This window comes from Lactuca sativa, chromosome 9 (genome assembly GCF_002870075.4).
Source record: "Lactuca sativa cultivar Salinas chromosome 9, Lsat_Salinas_v11, whole genome shotgun sequence".
NCBI classification, from domain to species: domain Eukaryota; kingdom Viridiplantae; phylum Streptophyta; class Magnoliopsida; order Asterales; family Asteraceae; genus Lactuca; species Lactuca sativa.
The window spans coordinates 115,853,148-115,871,643 of record NC_056631.2 but is presented as its reverse complement, the minus strand read 5'-3'; the positions used below and the strand labels follow the sequence as shown (position 1 = coordinate 115,871,643).

Genomic DNA, 18,496 nt, shown 5'->3' with positions numbered 1-18,496 from the left:
GATACAATAAAAAGTTTATAAATTTTATATAAACCAAGACTACAAGATAATATAAATCAATCATGATTAATTGTCCAAATATATTAAATGATGTTGATAGTAAGATCGTATAAACTTTGTGAGTTGATACGAAATAAATAGTATAAAAGTGTATAACGTTTAAATAAATCAGAAAATACTGTATACGATAAATAAATCACAATTAATTGAGAAATTATAATAATAAAAAGTAATATTCATAAAAACGAAAACTATAAAAAAACAAATTATGTAAAGGACAAAAAACATATCTTTAAAATATAGTAACATACCAAAATTGCAACCGATAAATACCAATAATTTTACTTTAAATTAAGGCTCATCTATAAAAAAGAAAAAAAAAACCTTATATTTTGTGAATTTTGTGTTTTTCTAGCTTAAAGTTCATTTTTTTTTGCCTAAGAAAGACCTTGTACCTTTTTTTTTCGAAAAAACCTTCAACTTTGTATTTTTTTTTTTTTTTCTGGAAAAAACTTTCAACATTCTAAACTATTCTAGATAAACACTCAATTTTTTTAGTTTTTCTCAAAAGAAAAAAAACTCACATTTTACTTTTTTTTTTTGCAAAAAATACTAAAATGGTCAATTTGGAAAAAATGAAAAAACTTAAGGTTGTTAACAAGTAAAAAATAAATTTGAGGTTTAATCCGGAAAAAACACAAAATATAAGATTTTTTGATTAATCTTTAAATTAATAAATGATGAAAATTGTTATGGGAAAATATAAATGTGAAATTTTGCTATGATCAATAGACAAATCTCTATTTCAAATAGATTTTTATTTTACATCTTATATTATATATTGAAAAAATTGTAATGTTATTTGGTTTTAGTGATTTTTAATATGGAAAAAGAAAAACCAAATAAACAATAACCAACGTGAGTGAAATCTATGCTTTTAAAGGTCGAATCCTCTCTAATAAATAAAAGTTTTTTTGTTACTTATTATACTAGTTGTGATACCCGTATAATATACGGGTTGATTAAAACAAAAGGTTAAATACAAATGATTAAACATCAAGTTTATTTGAATTTGAAATTTGAAATAAGTATAAATTAAAAAAAATGAAAAAATTAAATTAAAATTATGTATTTAGTTGTGAGACTTGTGTATTAAATGTGTTAATTATAACAAAATTTTAAATACGCAGGTTTCAATTCTAAATTTATTTAAAATTAAAATTGAAGTTTGAAATTTGAAATTACTATAGTTATTATTGTATGTTTAATTTATAGAAACTAAATTAATGATATAAATATCTCAAAATTATGACAAAATGACATGCGGCATAATGCATGAGAGTGTGACAAGTGGCAAAAAAAACCTTCATTTATCAGAGAAGACTATTTGTGAAACCCGTATACTATACGGGTTGATTAAAACAAAATGTTAAATAAAAACGATTAAATGAGAAGTTTATTTGAATTTGAAATTTAAAATAAATAAAAATTATGAGAAAAAAAACATGCAAAAAATAAATAAATTAGAATTGTTGTTTAGTTATCAGACCCGTATACTAAACAGGTTAATTATAACAAAATGTTAAACACAAAGGTTTAAACTGTAAATTTATTTGAAATTGAAATTGAAATTAAAATTTAAAATTTGAAATTAATATTATTATGGTAGGTTTAATTTATGGAAACTAATTAATAATATATTAGAAATGGAAAATGAAATAAATGACAAGTGGAAAATAAACATATCTCTAAATTATGACAAAATGACATGTGGCAAATCGAATGAGAGAAGGACATGTGACAAAATCATTCTTATTTATTAGGGTAGATTCTCATTCAATTTGTCAAATGTCATTTTGTGGTTATTTTGAATTAATTTTTTTTCCAGATGTCATTTTATGAGTTTTTCTATTTTATTAATTTCACAGAATATTTTAATATAATAATTACAATAAATGTAGTAATAAATGAATATTAATTTCACTAATAAACTTACATTTTAATTTTAAAATTCTCAAAATTAAAGGTCATTAATTTTTCCTCTTTATTTAAATTATTTTTTCTTAATTTAAAAGATAAAAAATATTTTCATTATAATAAATCATTATTTTTTTATTTTCTTATAAATTCAAAGTTTTCAAATATTATAACCTTTATATTTAACATTTTTTAAAAATTAACTCATATAATACATGAGTCTTACAACTAGTATATAAATTAAAAGAAAGTTCTAACAAGAAGCTAGAGCATAAACAAGATTACAATTTTAGGTTCAAAATTGGGTTTGGGATCCATAAATTCCACTTGACACGAAATTTATGTTTCCTATAAGAAACCCAAGGAAAAAAGAAAATGTCATTATATCGCCAAACAATTTATCATTTCTTGGTTTAGAAAGATTAAACATGTACTTATTTCAAAATCTCCAAATGCAACCCCACATTGCTTTGATAGTCACTTTAATAAACCGAAGACAGTACCAAAGACTCTTTAACAAAATGGAAATCTGCACCCAACACAAGGCTTGGAAAATCCACTTCACAACATACCCCAACAAAAATATCTTCTGCCGGTTATCAACCAAGAAGAACATAGTTTACGGACTCCGTAGACGAAGAACAAATCGGACATAAAATCGAATGAATTTCTAACCCTCTCAACGTAAGATTTTCTCTTGTTGGTAAATGATTCAGAATAAACCTCCAACAAAAAATGTTAACTTTAATATGTAGTTTATTACTCTAATAATTCGACATAGCAACAATATGTAAATAAACTACTTCAATAACAAGTTTAGTCTCCTTCACCACCGAATAATCACCATCCAGAGTCAAATCTTAAATCCAACGATTTAGACTACAAGAGAAATTCACATGCACTAATAAATCAATTAAACATGTTAATTGACAACTTGTGAGTCCTACTAGATTTAGTTTCCAACTCAAACTTTAATCATTATTTGCACTTCTATTTGATAGGTTTCCTATATATTTCCATAGATTATCAATTGGCAGCGGAAACATATATATTTAATCTAAAGCAAACAAACAACTAAAACTTACAATGACCTTTAGTCTAAATAATATGAACAACAACAAAAGGGATCAAGAATTACTAACCTTTAGCAAAACTAATTTGCTTGAAAAGCCTTTGATGTAGAAGCCAAAATCACCAAGCCAAGGAAGATAACAACCAAATTAGATTGTCTTTTATGGTTCAAGCCCAACATTTCCACATTGTTGACGTTATTGTTGATGTTAGAAGATTAACCCTCAGAATAAGAGAGATTGACTAAGAAGTTAATCGAGAAACTCAAATGTTTATGCTCAAATGTCATCTTTTCATGTGAACCTCCATAAATTTCATGGATCATCAATTTCTATTTAGTTAAGAAAATATATATAAAAGAAATTAAAATAGAATAATATTTATGTAATTTTGTCAAATCTATATAAATAATCTTTAATAATAATAGAGGATATAATTAACACTACCCGTGATAACACTAGGACCTCACATAAAATGATATCATTACCAAATTGTGCATATTAGAAATCTATATCTATGAAAATAAAGACAAAAGTACGAATCCAAAACCAAAAAAAATCCAAATCTTGTAGAGGCATTATTGTTGGTTATGTATATCAATTTTAGTGCAACGGTTTCAGTCTTACTTACTGAAATGTGAGGTAAATCTAAATCATACTAGAAAATGCTAGGATGGGTAAGATGAAGAAAGCAGAAAGTATACAATACATACATGGAAACTTCATTTAACTTACATATAAGAAAAAAAAATTGAACAACCATAATAGGTCGTTATAATTTATCCTGATCCTACCTCAACCTCTAATGCTTGTGGAGTCGCAATAGCAGTCTCTTCCGATTTTTCAGTTGAAGTTGATGTGACTGCATCCGTGGTAGAATCAATAGAAGCTTCTGAATCAATTTGTGGGACTGGGACTGGGACTGAGACTGAGCTCTCTGGTGTTTCAGCTGAAGTTGATGACATGACAGCATCTGAAGCTTGTGTTGGGATTGAGCTCTCTGGTATTTCATCCGAAGCTTGTGTTGGGACAATTTCTGAAGGTTTAAATTTGGTAATGTAGTAACTAAGGGAGGGGCCCGCATAATCGAATGTTTTTATTGGAGGAGGTGAGTTCTTCCCAACTTGAAGGAGTATCACAGATGCTGCAGCAACAGCAATAATGCCTGAGAAACCAACTAGGGCTGCTGTGTTTTCGGCTCCATCTGCAGATGTACCCGAACTCCCTGAGCTGATTGCACTCTCTGCCACGTAAACTGCAGGCTGCACCATCACTATCAAATTATTATTCATTTTTATTACATGCTTTCATGTTTGGTTTAGATTGTAGGATACGAACCATTTTTTTTTTTAATATTATATGTAGTTACAATGGATAGTTTTTCGTGACAAAAATAAAAATTAAGCATAACAAAAACCCCATTAAACTCAACTAACATGTAGAAATTGGAATTATAATTTGGTCAAACTCCATAAAAATTAAAAACCACACTCTACTTTATTTTCAGTTTAACCACTGAAAGAATATTCACCCATTGTTTTTTTAAAAAAACCACAAAATTTTCTCCGGTAATTAACTGTAAAAAGCAATTGGAAGATGATTTTTCTGGTTGAAGATGGTTTTGTAGAACAAAAATATTCTTAATGGTTAAATACGATATTTTTTTTTTCTTCTGAGTGGTTAATCCGAACAAATTACAAACTTTAGTGGTTTTTATAGAATTCGAAGTTTTACGAAGTATTTTTTTAGAATTGAAAAAAAATGAAGTACAGTACATGAAATTTAATTATAATTTTAAAATTTATGTTAATAAAAATTACTTACAAATAAAATTAAATCAAATTGTGAATTTTCCTTTCATTACATGAATTGTTTTTGTAACTTTAAACGTGTGGAAAAAAAAACCTTGGAATAACTAACCTCAACTGAATATATATTTGTTTGGCCAGCTGTGTCCTTCTCAACATAACCACTCCATTCACGTCTACGGGGTGGGAATGTTCCCGCCACTTTGGTTTTCTCCCCGGCTAACCACTCCATGCTCACTTTCCCCACCTATTTTTCCACAACCGATATTTATCACAATTTACTACTAGAAAAAAATACTATAAATTATCATGCAATCGATGAAACTTCAACCGATTTCAATATATTTATTTTACAAAAAAACCGATTTCAATATATTTCTTTTACAAAAAAACCGAAACATGTATGAATTTGTTAGAGCTTGTTTCTTACACAGATGGCATTTGACAATAGTTGTCCCATTGACATATTCAGTCCAATGCATGTAAAACACAGTACAAGACCATCTGTCATGTTTTGGGGCCTAAGACTCCAAGATGTTGTTATTATTATTATTATTATTATTATTATTATTATTATTATCATGTTAAACCTTTACTTCACAAATAAAGATTAACATCAATACCCGTCTATTATGTTACGTATATACTGAAAAACTATGTGTGAGACCCATGTATTACATGGGGTTATTTAAAAAAATTAAATATAAAATTTTAACAATTTGAAAAGTTTGAATTTATAAGAAAAATGAGAAATATTTTGAATTATTAAAATTAATGAGTGGATACATTACATATATAAACCATTTCTAATAAATACTTTACATATATATTACCTTATATATTAAATGTGAAATTTTAATTTAATAAGATGAAAAATACAATAAAATGACAAGTGGAAAATAGAAAATTTAAAATTTTTAGAAAATGCCATGTGTCCAAATGAAGGAGAAGAGGACATGTGGCAAAAAAACCTTCATTTATTAGAGTAAATATGAAAAATGTGTGTTTTGGGCTTGGTAAACAATGGACTGGGGACCGAATAGGACACCTATTGTATTTTTTGTAGTGAAACAAGTTGGGATAGAGACACGGTCTCGATCTCCCATATGTGAAAAAGACGTGAATGCCCTTCTTATAAAAACTAACACTAGAAAACTTGTTTACTCCATTCCAATGTAACAAACACAACCCAAATGAAACAAAATGAATACATTAATTCTTAGATATATAGAACGACATTGGGTATTATTTGAAACTCGTCTGAATTATAATATGAATGTAATGGTAGGAAGCTTGAGGATAATCAAATGGGTAACTGCGATGCGAGACTCACCAAGTACAAGGAAAAAGAAATTTATTGGATGAACGAAAACACAAAGCCCATGACATTATTAGTTTTATAACTGTTTAGAGTAGAAATTTAGCTAAAACAAGAAGCCATTTAATACAGCAAGAATCCATCACTTCAAATGTTCCAAGCTTATTTTTTCATGTCAACCGATGGAAACAAATACCTTCTAGGAAGATATCATATGATGTCTCTTATTTACAATGGAGGCCAATACTGTACTTGTATATAGACCTCAAATTCATATGTTCACCATCTAAACCAACTCGCCATGCTACTAATTGTTATAGAACTATACATATTTGTATATATAATATCTATAAATTAAATATATTTATAAGCAATTTATACTGTGCGGTTCGGTTTTTTACAGCTTTCTAATTCCTAAAACCGAAACCGAACCGAATATTTTGGTTTTTGAAAAATTGGAACCCAAACCATCAGTTTTATGTTGGGTTTCAATTTTTATTTTTTATTTTTATTTTGTTTTTGCGGTTTTTGCAATTTTTGCTTTTCCCCTAATGAAAAGTGCTTGGTATTAGGTTGACAATGATATAGAAGTATTGATTGGTAGTTTTTTTTCAAAATAGAATGCTATAAGATGAAAGTAGATACTATAATACACCTTTCTAATGAAAGTAGATTGTTATTTCTTTTGTTTAACCGTTTTTATACTTTCAAAGTTGATAGGAATTTAAAATTATGCAAGTAAATTTTGATAATGGCTCATACCGAATAATATATTCCTTTACTAATAAAAGAATAGTTATTAATATCATTTGTCATTTTCTCATAATTTATGTTTTCTTTTCAAATGTTCTATAAAAAATACACTTGTCATTTCTCATTATTTTTTATGTTTTAAAAAACATTTATGTTGATAATAAATTAGACAATTATTTATTTGATCATTGATTTTTAAGAGAAATTTAAATTTGTCTTGAATAAGTTTTGTTTATGATTGTCGATAATTATTGTATTTCTATATTGAAAATGCTACATAATCATGTTTAATTAATAATTTGTTGAAAAAGTGACTAATAATTATAAGTTTTTAGTAATATAGAGGTATCAGCGTTGATGTAAAATTCATGATAAAATCGGTATTTTGCCAGAGATATATTAGGGTAGATGTTAAATTCATGATAAAATACATATTAAAATTTAAATTTAAATTTAAAATCACTAGTATCAAAAATCACTATGAAATGAAACAATTCTAAAACAAAATCCACCTCAAAACAGATTCAATACCTCTTTGTCCGGGGCGCATTCTTCAACATTGCAGTCGTCTTGCTCATCGGAGGAGGAAGCTCGAATTTTAAAAAAATTGAGATTCTGCTTCTGTTGCTTCCTATAAGGATCGTTGTTAAAGAATCGTAACCTCATGTTTGTGCTACAGCTGTTTGCTGATAACGCAGCAGCAGATGAAGCCATTTGATGAAATTCAAAGCTTCGCTTGTCTTAGGAATCAATGATAAAGTATGAATTAGAGGAACAGTTTTTATCAAATGTTTGTGTTTGTGTTTGTGTTTGTGTAGCCATGGTGGTTTGGGATTTCTTTTGAGAGTGTGCGTGTGGCTAATATTTAGCAGTCGCGCTGTCTTCTTCTCCAGCGTCGATTGTTTTTAATCGGTCTGACAGCGACTGCTGGGACCCGATCCAATACATACCGCCAAACACCTAATCCCACAGTATTTTCTCAGTCGCCTCTCTTTCTCTTTCACAACCACCATCACCATGCCGGAAAATTTAACGAGAGAGCAGTATGTGTACATGGCGAAGCTTGCGGAGCAAGCCGAGAGGTACGAAGAGATGGTGAAATCCATGGAAAAGCTCGTCGTTGCGACGACGCCGGCGGCTGAGCTGACTGTCGAGGAGCGTAACCTTTTATCAGTTGCCTACAAGAACGTTATCGGCTCTCTTCGAGCGGCTTGGCGAATCGTCTCATCGATCGAACAAAAGGAGGAGTCCCGAAAAAACGATGACCACGTCATGCTTGTCAAGGACTACAGATCTAAGGTCGAGGATGAGCTATCGGATGTGTGCTCGGGAATATTGAAGCTCATGGATTCGCATCTGGTGCCATCGGCATCCACCGGTGAATCGAAGGTGTTTTATTTGAAGATGAAAGGAGATTATCATCGTTATTTGGCTGAATTTAAAGCTGGAGATGAGCGAAAGGCATCAGCAGAGGCTACTATGAACTCCTATAAAGCTGCTCAGGTAGGTTTTCTCTTCAATCCTCAAGATCTGTTCTATAATTTGATTTACCAATCTTCTACTTTGTTCAATTTTGTATATAGATTCACTTTTCTGCTTTACATATGTTCGAATCTTCTAATTGAACTTGAAGAACAGTAGATTATATAATCTTGTAAACATATTGTTGTGTGGTGAAGGATATTGCACTGGTGGATTTGGCTCCAACACATCCAATAAGATTGGGTCTGGCACTTAATTACTCGGTGTTCTACTATGAGATTCTGAATTCATCTGACAAGGCATGTAGCATGGCAAAACAGGTAATCTGGATACCAATTTGAATTGCTTTTCTTGATTTTCTTCTATTCTATTGTGAGGATTTAATGTCTGTTATTGCCTGTTGCATCAATTTCACATTCAATGATTCCTGCAGATGATGATTCTGCAGGGGTAATTCAAAACTAATTACAGAGGATTCATAAATTAATGGGCTAAATGGAACATATAGCAACATAATTGTATTTATTTGTTGGTTATAGCACCCTAATAGCATCTTCAATGTTAGCTTTTTGTAAAGCTTTTTACTGTTTGAATAAGCTTTTGGAAAGCTTTTTAAGTAGCTTTTTTTGAGGAGTACTCCAACCTCTTAATACTCTTATAGGTTTTGTCCATTTTGGCCCTTACATTACATAACACTTGAGTTTACACTTTACACCCTAGTTATATTTTGATATATTAATTTTTTCTTATATTTCCCTTTTTTTTTATTCCCATATGGTAGGCATTTGAGGAAGCCATTGCTGAGCTGGACACTCTGGGTGAAGACTCGTACAAGGATAGCACTCTGATTATGCAACTATTGAGGGACAATCTCACTCTTTGGACTTCAGATGCACAGGTTTCAATAAAATTTTGATATGTTTAATATATTATTTTTATAAATAAAAAAAATAGATTAATTATAATTAAATAATGTAGTACTATAGTGGAATGACTTGAGACACTTTTATGTTGGGTGTATTACAGGACTTGGATGAGCCCTAAATACTTATGCTGTTGAAGACTGGAACATGTATGTCATTGACTCTTTCTATGATGCTAACTAATTCTGTCAACATTATCTGTTTTATATGCTGAAATTGTTTGCTAAATGCAAGAAATAACAACATACTTGTATTTATTTGTGTACTATAGCATCATACTTTCATTTCTTCTTATTATTGCATTGTACTTTCAATCTCTTTCTTGTGTAAATTCAACCCAACCCGCAAAATATAACACTTTTTTTTAACATTTAGATGGTGTTAAAAATTATGAAAGGAATAATAAATAATTAGAAGGTAAAATTAGAGAAGATTTATCTAACAATGGAGTTCTTTCTAGCCATGCTCTAAGCTGAGTTCAAATTAGAAAGAATGGATGATGGAAAGATAGACATCTTTCACAAATCACAATCACTAACCAGGGATTGGGTCAGTTAGGGTTAATGATATTTTTCTTTTTGAAAAAATACTAAATTTTTAATTTGGAGAAATGTCAATGAATTTGTCACGTTTGTTTTAAAAGACCTCTCAAATTTATTTATTATTATTATTATTTTTTTCTAAAGGAATGAAGTAGAATGTGATCAGTTGAAATCGTGAATCAACCCCTTATAAGAGGTTTCGATGCTAATTCAGATAAAAAGTTGTGAGGTGGATACCTAGCCACTGCTACGTGGTAACTAAGTAAGCTTCACTTAGCAACCTTTCATTCTCAACTTTCCAACAATACACCACCTTCCAACATACTCAACTTCTCAACACATAGCCAAACCCGAAACCAAATCTAGTTCAAAAAACCCATAATACTAGATGAAGATGAACAGACCCGAAGTTTAGGATTAAAGGTTTTGTCTCAAGAATCTGGGTTTGAAATCACCAACTATTTCACATTCGGAAATCTTGAATCCAAATTGCAAAAATGCAGCTTTTCACCTCCATCTCTTTTGAATTAGACATACAAGTGAAACCATGAACTATCTTTGGTGGGGAATCCAAAATTCAAAAAAAAAAAAAAAAAAAAAAAAGAAAAAAAAACCCTAAAAAAATACTAATCTTTAAACAATATACTAATGCTCTAACCCAAAAGTAGGCACCTTGAAGCCTCATTTGAAAAAAGTAAAAAATTAAAGCTTAAGGATTGATCGTTGGGTCCTATAAATTTGGATTTTCTATGAACATATGAAAAACCCACCAAATAACAAAAATCCCCTAGACCAGAAGCTTCATCGATCCATTGCCCCAAATCGCAAATTTTTTCTCAAAAAAGTAGAATTTAACAAACAATTGTTATTGCTTTGCGATTTAGGGGCGGAGAGAGAGAGAGAGAGAGAGAGAGAGAGAGAGAGAGAGAGAGAGAGAGAGAGAGAGAGAGAGAGAGAGAGATGAAATTGGAAAGCGAATCAACAAAAGACAAGACAATTGGTGCAATTTATTCTACAATAGGCGAATTAAACTAAAATTCCTCGTCAAAAAATCAAACAATTAATTGGTATTATATAAGTCAAATATATATTAGGAATTTTAGTTTAATTCGCCAATTATTCAAGGTTTAGGGTTCATTGAATAGATCTTGCATCTTAGGTTTGTTGGTGTACTACATCAAAGACGTTTTTCTTTTCCATCTAATTTCTAGTAGAGTATTTGCTTCACCTATTTTTATTTAATTATTATTATTACTATTATTTTGTAACTGGTTTAGATGTTTTTTGGTTTGTGAAAGGATCATGCATTTGGTGTATGACATCTAAGTTTTACTTTATTTGTTTTATAGGTATTTTTGGAATTGCACAGATTTTTTCTACATGTTTTTATAGTCTCGCTGAAGAAAAAGATGGGTAGATTTGCTTTAAAAATGGATTTGAGCAAACATGGTCAACTTTCAGATTTCATCAAGTTCTATATTGATTTCTGGAAGAGATGAGGCCATTGACTGGGCGGTGTCAATGTGCCATAGCTTTTGGGTGTGCAGTAGTAAGATTGGGGTACTAGTGTTGCCAATATGCAATAACTTAGGTATTTTATTAAGCAGATTAATAATATAATAGATTAAATCAAGGGCAAAATAGTATTTTTTTTTTTTTTTTTTTAATGTTAGACAACCAACCATGCAAAAAAAAATATAACTTATTAAAAAGTTGAAAAAAAAGGTTTGAAGACTAAATAGGCAACTTACCTCAAACCACAAAGACCATTCGTTTAATTTACTACAAATATTGATTTTATTATTTTGTTTAATAATTTCAAGCAATGTTCATAAACTCTGGCGTTTTTAAAGTAAACCATATTCACAAGGTGCTTTGCTTGTCATTAATCACACTCTCCCTTCCCTTTTTTTTGTATGCGGGTCACAAATCCGGACCGCTGACCCACCCAGACCAACAACCCACATAAAATATGGTAACATGTTATCACAATGTCCATATATATAGCAAGGAAGACGATGTAAATATTAAATAACAAGCCCAATGATCTTATTTCTTAACTACTAGATTGATTAGGGTTTAAAATCATATTCATAGTAAGACCATTTTTACAGACATAATTCTCACACCATATGATATGAAGAAAATCACAATTACAATTTACAACTCACTCCCTTGTGCTGTTTTTGAGCCATTCCAAGTAGGCGACACTGCCACCAGTTATAGGCATTGCAATCACTTCAGGCACTCTGTTTCAAGTTTCAAGTTTCAACATCAAATAACTTTTTATATATTTAACCTTATTTATTTTTTCTCAAATAATCTTTAAACATCATTCATACATACAACACCAAATGAAAAATAAAATAAAATAAAAAATCACTTACTCGTATTCATGATTTGCCTTCACATGCTCAGTTAGAGCACTCAAAAGGGATTCTCTAGTTTTAATTATCAGCAGTTCCTCTGAATCTGTTTGTATCTGAAAATTCAACTCACTTTTAAGTATCATCAAGTCCTAACTTTTTACAAAATTGGGCTCATTTATGTTTTCCTTCCATTTTATCATATACTGATTTTCTCAAATATTTTATATATTATTAAAAAAAAATAGGGCATAAGCCAAAATAGAAATCTTACCTCTCCTTCCCACAGGTATACTGACTCGATGCCTGTGATTGAAAAAAAAAAGTCAAAAGGTCAAACTTTTATGATATATGATATTTAAGTCCAGATATATATTTAATGCGGTGTACCTCATTATAAGGATTAGATATGCAAAGAAAGGGAAAGTCAACTGGTCAAGGTTAATAAGTAGGGTCAATGCTTGGGTTAAGGGTCTTTAAGTCATTTCCCTCAATCCCTTGTTAGGTCGATTTAGGTTTTTAGTTGCATAAAACAATAAACATATGAATCAAATATCTAAACTTGTTGAAGTTGAAATTGATAAAAGCATGGAAATTCACAATATATGATATCAAAAAAGATCCTAAATATTTATATCCAACAAAATAACTGATCGAAGCACAATGAAAACTGGAAAGACCTAAAAAAGCTTATATATGATACAAAAAATCATCCAAAGGGAACCATTGTGTCCATTTTTGCAAAGTATGGAGTTCCTTTTATTTTAACAATAAGCATGTGTATGAAGCAAAGAAAAATCTTTTAGCATAAACCATGTAACTACAAAAGAACGCACATCAACTTTAGTTATACAATCATGCAATGAGAAGGACAAACATCTTTTACGAAAACTTAGAAAGAGTGAGTGAGATATACCTGGTACTCTGTTGACACAAGCTGCAAGTTTTTCTTTGACAATGCTTGCTGCTAATTTCTTACCTAAACAAAACGAAGCATTAGAAAATCAGCATTCAGAAGTTTGGAACAAGTATTCCTAAGAAACAATGAGACTGTAAAAGAGTTTTTATCCGTTTTAAAGCGACTTGATTCCTTTCCACAAATCAAAACAAAAAACCCTAGAAAAATTGTTACTATCTTCATAAATCAGCATAAATAACCCATTGTATAGAGTTTGTAATGTTAAGAAAGTACCTTGATAGCATCCATTATAAATTTATAATGCATAAATCAATCAGTTTCATCCAAATGCAAAATTCGCAGTGAACAATAAAAAGAGAATCGAATTATCTGCAACGAACCTGCCTCTTTGTTTGGTACAGTCACGTACACAACGATACTTGGCACAGTCGTTTGATTTGATGCTTCCATTCTTATACTGCTACTACGAAATCCCTGCGTTTTGCTACCGAAACTCAACCTAAACCGATTGAAGATGTTAGCAATTTTTTCAAGTCACTATAACACGCAGATAGATACAAAAGCGAATTAGGGCAAAGAAGAACCCTAGGAATTGGAGGAGCAGAGAGAAGGGTACCGTGATAGGGGATTGGAAGAGAGAGAAAGTGATGGGTGAAGATTGTGGAGACCTAAGCTGAGCAAACAAAAGGCACCCACTAATGGCAATCGCCGACGAACCGCCGACGAAGAGACGATCGGAATAAGCGCAGAAATGGACATTTTAAAGCTTTATTTTGATTTTTGATTCCATTTTGCATTTGTGATCATCTCAAAAAAATTCGGTTTTATTGGGCTTCTTAAAGCCCAATGGGCTTTGATATGGGCCTAAAACACGTTAGCTGCATATGGGCGGTCTGAAACGGTAAAATCTTTTGTCGGATCAGTCTTTCTTGTAACGATTCGGTCTTTTATCGGACCAGTCTCAAACGGTTTCGGGCCGGACTTTTTCGATCCAGTCTTACGGTCTTTTCTTGCACATTTTTTGGTTCTGTTTCTGTTTCTGAGTTTTTTCGGTTCAACTTAGTATTTTTTATTTCAAAATTTTCCATTAACTAATAATATGTGATTAACACCAAAATGATAGATTAAGATTTATTAAAAACGATAAACTTAAGTTTAATAAAAGAAAAAAAAGTTAGATGAAATGTGATTAATAATTATATAAATTAACACGAAAATGATATTTTTATAAACTTTAGTTACCTGTCTTTTTTGAAACCGAATTAGTATTGTGTTGGTCTCAAAATGATTGTTTTTTTTTTTTTTGGTTCGGTCTTTTTTACAGTTCTACTGAGTTCTAATCTTTTAGAGAAACCATCCAAAAATAGTTGTCTTATTTGTTGGATTTAAATTGACATAATCCATTTCATATTTCCAATCGTAATATTAGAAAGAAAATCAAAATAATACTTTTTAGCATTAAAATGATAGTTAGTTGTTAAGATGTGATTTAAGACTATCTCCAACCTTAACATTTTATATTTATACTAAAGTGATAAATATAATGTAAAAGATAATGCAACAAATAAATTCTTTCCAACCCTTTATACTATACTTAATGCTAAAAAAAATATTATATATATATATATATATATATATATATATATATATATATATATATATATATATATATATATATATATATATATATATTTTATCCAATTTTCTTAACGTAATATAACATTATATTTATCAACAATTCAACAGTATATTTAATAATATATTTAATGTTATACTGTTTACTAATTATATATAATGTTATGTTTAGTGTCACATTAGAGCATTTTAATGCAAAAATAAATTTAATATAAAGTTTAGTGTGGGGTTGAAGATACCTTAAAAGTAGAAAACAAATATAAATTTGAGATTTAAGAGGCTCCTTCGTGAACAATCAATGACTCACACAAACATTTACCGTGAATAAATTTATTTAACCACAAAGATATGTCTATATCGTTCATTTTACCATTTTTCTTAACAAAATGATCATCTACCTCGTGAATCGTCTTCTAAAACAAAATAACACTATTAACAGTTTGTGCTTAAATAAATTTATTCATGGTAAAATAAATGTTCGTGTGAGTCACTAATATATATATATATATATATATATATATATATATATATATATATATATATATACACACACACACACACTAGCCGTTTACCCACGCAAAGCGGCGGACAACAAATAGTTTGTTTCGACAATTAATTTCTTTTCGATGGAGAATGGTTATTTTCAATTCAATCACTAGTTTGTTTTAGAAAACATGTCATATTAAAAATAAAGAAAATTCATGAAATGACCAAATTATAGGGTGTTGAGTATTTATTTGGATGAAAAAGGATCTGGTCAAAACCTTGGAAGAGAAGATTTATAGGAGTTTGTTTAAATTTTAATATTATTTTATTAGTGATTAGTTGTACAATTAGCTTAATGATTTGGACGTCTTAAAAAAATATTATTATTTTATTCAATCTATTTTTAGAAATAGTGGGATTTGTTTTATAAGATAGTATATATATATATATATATATATATATATATATATATATATATATATATATATATATATATATAGTAAAGTGAATATACCCTTAAGGTAGCTAACCTTGTATACCCGATCCTCAAAACTACGTAGTTTTGTGTACCCCTTTCCTTTTCTCTAATTACATCGATTTCTTCTTATTTTTCTGTAACATTTCTCACCCCTTGTCCGACCGACGTTCCCATCCGCCACCACCACCCACCCCTTTTCCTCTTCCCTTCTCACTCTTCACCAGAAATCCGCATCTTCACTAAATCGATTTCATAGAAATTAGAATTCAAATCATAGAGTTCACAGAAATCTCATTCTTTCTCTTTCGTTGATTCGTTCTTTCTTTATCGTAATCTCATTCTTTCTCTGTTGCCGACTCATTCTTTCCTCCTCACTTGTCACTCTTCACCGGAAATCACCATCACAAAATTGGAATTGGGTCCTAGGGTCCTTGGCTTATTGATGCTTCTTGATTTGAAAAAGATTGTGATTTAAGGTAATATTAATCACGAAGATTGAAAAAGTTTAGTGTTGGAGTTTTCTTATTGCGTATATGCATCAATTCTTCCCAATAATATTAATCACGAAGATTGATAAAGCAAACCTATCTTATTTAGAATCGAATGGGGTGTTTGAACGATACCAGGTGATAAGTTGAGACATTTTTTGATTTCATCTTCTTCAATTTTTTTTCTTGGTGTGCATTAGGTAATTTCTATAGATTGGGGTGTTTGAACAATAGCAGGTTCATCTATGGTGATTAGTTTCTATGTATTTTCTTTTCAAATATAATGTCTCTAGTAATGTATAGTAATGTACACCGGGTGTTTGATTAAATGTCTTAGTGAAATCTTGTCCCAATATGTAAAAAGACTGATTCTTTTGCTAGGAAAAAAAATGCAATTTCGGGTGTTGATTGAATTAAGTGACTGTGTTACTACAAAATTTGAAAGAAAGTAGTTTGATTAAATGTCTTAGTGAAATCTTGTCCCAATATGTAAAAAGACTGATTCTTTTGCTAGGAAAAAAATGCAATTTCGGGTGTTGATTGAATTAAGTGACTGTGTTACTACAAAATTTGAAAGAAAGTAGTTTGATTGGGTCTTCTGCAGCTGTTGGTTTGTTTTCCTCCATTTCCCCTTATTTTGTGGATGCTCATAGTTGTTTTTCTCTTCCTAGATTGCTTGTGGATCGCTAGTTAGTTTTGGCTTGCCCAGTTCTAAATATGGTTTCAATTTTAGCATAAATATTGTTAAAGCAATGAAGACAAGTTCTATTACTATGGTTTTAATTGTTTTTGTTAGGAAAGTTAAGTTTGTAATTCTAGCCACAGGTTTCTTCACTGATTAATTGTTTATTTTACTTGTATGACCAATTAGGAAAGTCAATTTAGCAATTTGTTACACGATAATGGTTTGGAAGGGTATGAAAGATAAGTATGTCCACATAGAAGCAATGTTATTCTACTTGGGTTTTGATGATCCGTTGAAGGAGATACAAAAACTAATAGCCTTGATAAAGAACGATATAACAGCTCTAAATGCAGCTGTATCTGATTTGCAAACTCTTCAAAACATGGAAAAGATACAATTTTCCATTCTAATACTGTTTGTTATGATTTGAAGAACAAGCTAATGGGAGCTACAAAAAAGTTTCAAGATTTATTAACAAGGACTGAGGTTGTTTCTTATTTATATTCTTTATTCTCCTTCCCCTTTAATGGTTATAAATTAGAATTAATCTCATTCTTGCTCTTACAACAGAATATCAAGGCTCATGAAAATAGAAGACAAATCTTTTCTACAAGGCTAAAATATGGGACAGATTTGAGTTCCAGGGGTAAAATAGGAAACTTGCCTTTATATGTAGTTTATGTGATTGTTTAGGATTCGGTTAAGATTAGTATAAATAGGGATAATGTTTAGGTTAATTTAGTTCAGTTTTTTTCCAGCAATAATCAAGGGGACAAAAAATGTATATATTTCCATTTCCGTTTAACAAATTATAAATGCAAAGTTATTCTCATGTGCAGGTTATTAGCATTGCAAAGATCTTGGGTTGCACGGAGACACCAAAGAAGCTGAAGATTGTATTAGATGATGTAATCATGTATTAGTTAGGACATAATTTGTAAAGGTTTTTTGACGAATTGTATATGTTGACAGAAATTGTATTGAAAAGTATTGTTTTTGTTGGATTGAGCTGAAATTGCAACCCACTTTTCTTATTTATTCGAAATAGCAATGTACTTATAAATACTTTCGTTTTTAACCCACAATAATATTATATTTTCGTTTTTAACCCATACTAGCATCATATTTTCGTTTTCACCCACAATAGCATCATAATTTTGTTTTTCACCAATACTTGTATCATAATTTTGTTTTTAACCCACAATAGCATCATGATTATGTTTTTAACCCACAATAGCATCATATTTTCATTTTTAACCCACAATAGTATCATATTTTCGTTTTTAACCCATAATAGTATCATATTTTCATTTTGAAACACATAAGAACAACCAACATGCAATTTTAATCACAAAAATCATAAATAATCAACAAATTTTCATTTAAAAGCTATAAAAAAATGTTAAGAAACATAAAACATTTCCAGACTATTCATATATTGTTAACCCCAAAATATGTAAAAAATGCCAATAAGCATATCGAATTTCCGTTGCTCACAAAAACAACACAACTCATCATTATGTCTCTTCCAACGATTCATCTGCCTGACACATGCAAAAAAATATT

General features: G+C 29.9%; 3 protein-coding genes across 3 annotated transcripts; 1 reads left to right on the top strand and 2 right to left on the bottom strand.

The window, feature by feature from the left end:
* Positions 1–3,703: 3,703 nt before the first annotated feature.
* On the bottom strand, positions 3,704–7,754 carry LOC111913412 (protein MAINTENANCE OF PSII UNDER HIGH LIGHT 1). The gene is made up of 3 exons (XM_023909120.3): positions 7,458–7,754; positions 4,968–5,102; positions 3,704–4,309 (listed from the first exon to the last, which is right to left on the bottom strand). The coding sequence occupies exons 1-3, from the start codon at positions 7,638–7,640 to the stop codon at positions 3,827–3,829; spliced, it is 801 nt and encodes a 266-aa protein (XP_023764888.1). The 5' UTR covers positions 7,641–7,754; the 3' UTR covers positions 3,704–3,826.
* A 94-nt stretch (positions 7,755–7,848) lies between these two features.
* Positions 7,849–9,625, top strand: LOC111913414 (14-3-3-like protein GF14 kappa). Its single transcript, XM_023909122.3, has 4 exons — positions 7,849–8,429; positions 8,606–8,728; positions 9,190–9,306; positions 9,435–9,625. Exons 1-4 carry the CDS (start codon positions 7,944–7,946, stop codon positions 9,450–9,452), a joined length of 744 nt encoding a protein of 247 aa, XP_023764890.1. The 5' UTR covers positions 7,849–7,943; the 3' UTR covers positions 9,453–9,625.
* Positions 9,626–11,898: 2,273 nt separating this feature from the next.
* Positions 11,899–13,959, bottom strand: LOC111913413 (protein CutA, chloroplastic). The gene is made up of 6 exons (XM_023909121.2): positions 13,775–13,959; positions 13,539–13,657; positions 13,156–13,218; positions 12,514–12,545; positions 12,261–12,355; positions 11,899–12,122 (listed from the first exon to the last, which is right to left on the bottom strand). The coding sequence occupies exons 1-6, from the start codon at positions 13,915–13,917 to the stop codon at positions 12,041–12,043; spliced, it is 534 nt and encodes a 177-aa protein (XP_023764889.1). The 5' UTR covers positions 13,918–13,959; the 3' UTR covers positions 11,899–12,040.
* Between the last annotated feature and the right edge of the window lie 4,537 nt (positions 13,960–18,496).

Coding starts and splice junctions, on each gene's coding strand:
- LOC111913414 (XM_023909122.3), top strand. CDS start 7,944: ATGCCGGAAAATTTAACGAGAGAGCAGTATGTGTACATGGCGAAGCTT. Junction 8,430..8,605: donor ACTCCTATAAAGCTGCTCAG/GTAGGTTTTCTC, acceptor TGTGTGGTGAAG/GATATTGCACTGGTGGATTT. Junction 8,729..9,189: donor CATGTAGCATGGCAAAACAG/GTAATCTGGATA, acceptor CCCATATGGTAG/GCATTTGAGGAAGCCATTGC.
- LOC111913412 (XM_023909120.3), bottom strand. CDS start 7,640: ATGGCTTCATCTGCTGCTGCGTTATCAGCAAACAGCTGTAGCACAAAC. Junction 5,103..7,457: donor AATGCGCCCCGGACAAAGAG/GTATTGAATCTG, acceptor GTGGAAAAATAG/GTGGGGAAAGTGAGCATGGA. Junction 4,310..4,967: donor CAAATATATATTCAGTTGAG/GTTAGTTATTCC, acceptor GTGATGGTGCAG/CCTGCAGTTTACGTGGCAGA.
- LOC111913413 (XM_023909121.2), bottom strand. CDS start 13,917: ATGTCCATTTCTGCGCTTATTCCGATCGTCTCTTCGTCGGCGGTTCGT. Junction 13,219..13,538: donor TGTACCAAACAAAGAGGCAG/GTTCGTTGCAGA, acceptor CGTTTTGTTTAG/GTAAGAAATTAGCAGCAAGC. Junction 12,123..12,260: donor AAGGCAAATCATGAATACGA/GTAAGTGATTTT, acceptor AACTTGAAACAG/AGTGCCTGAAGTGATTGCAA.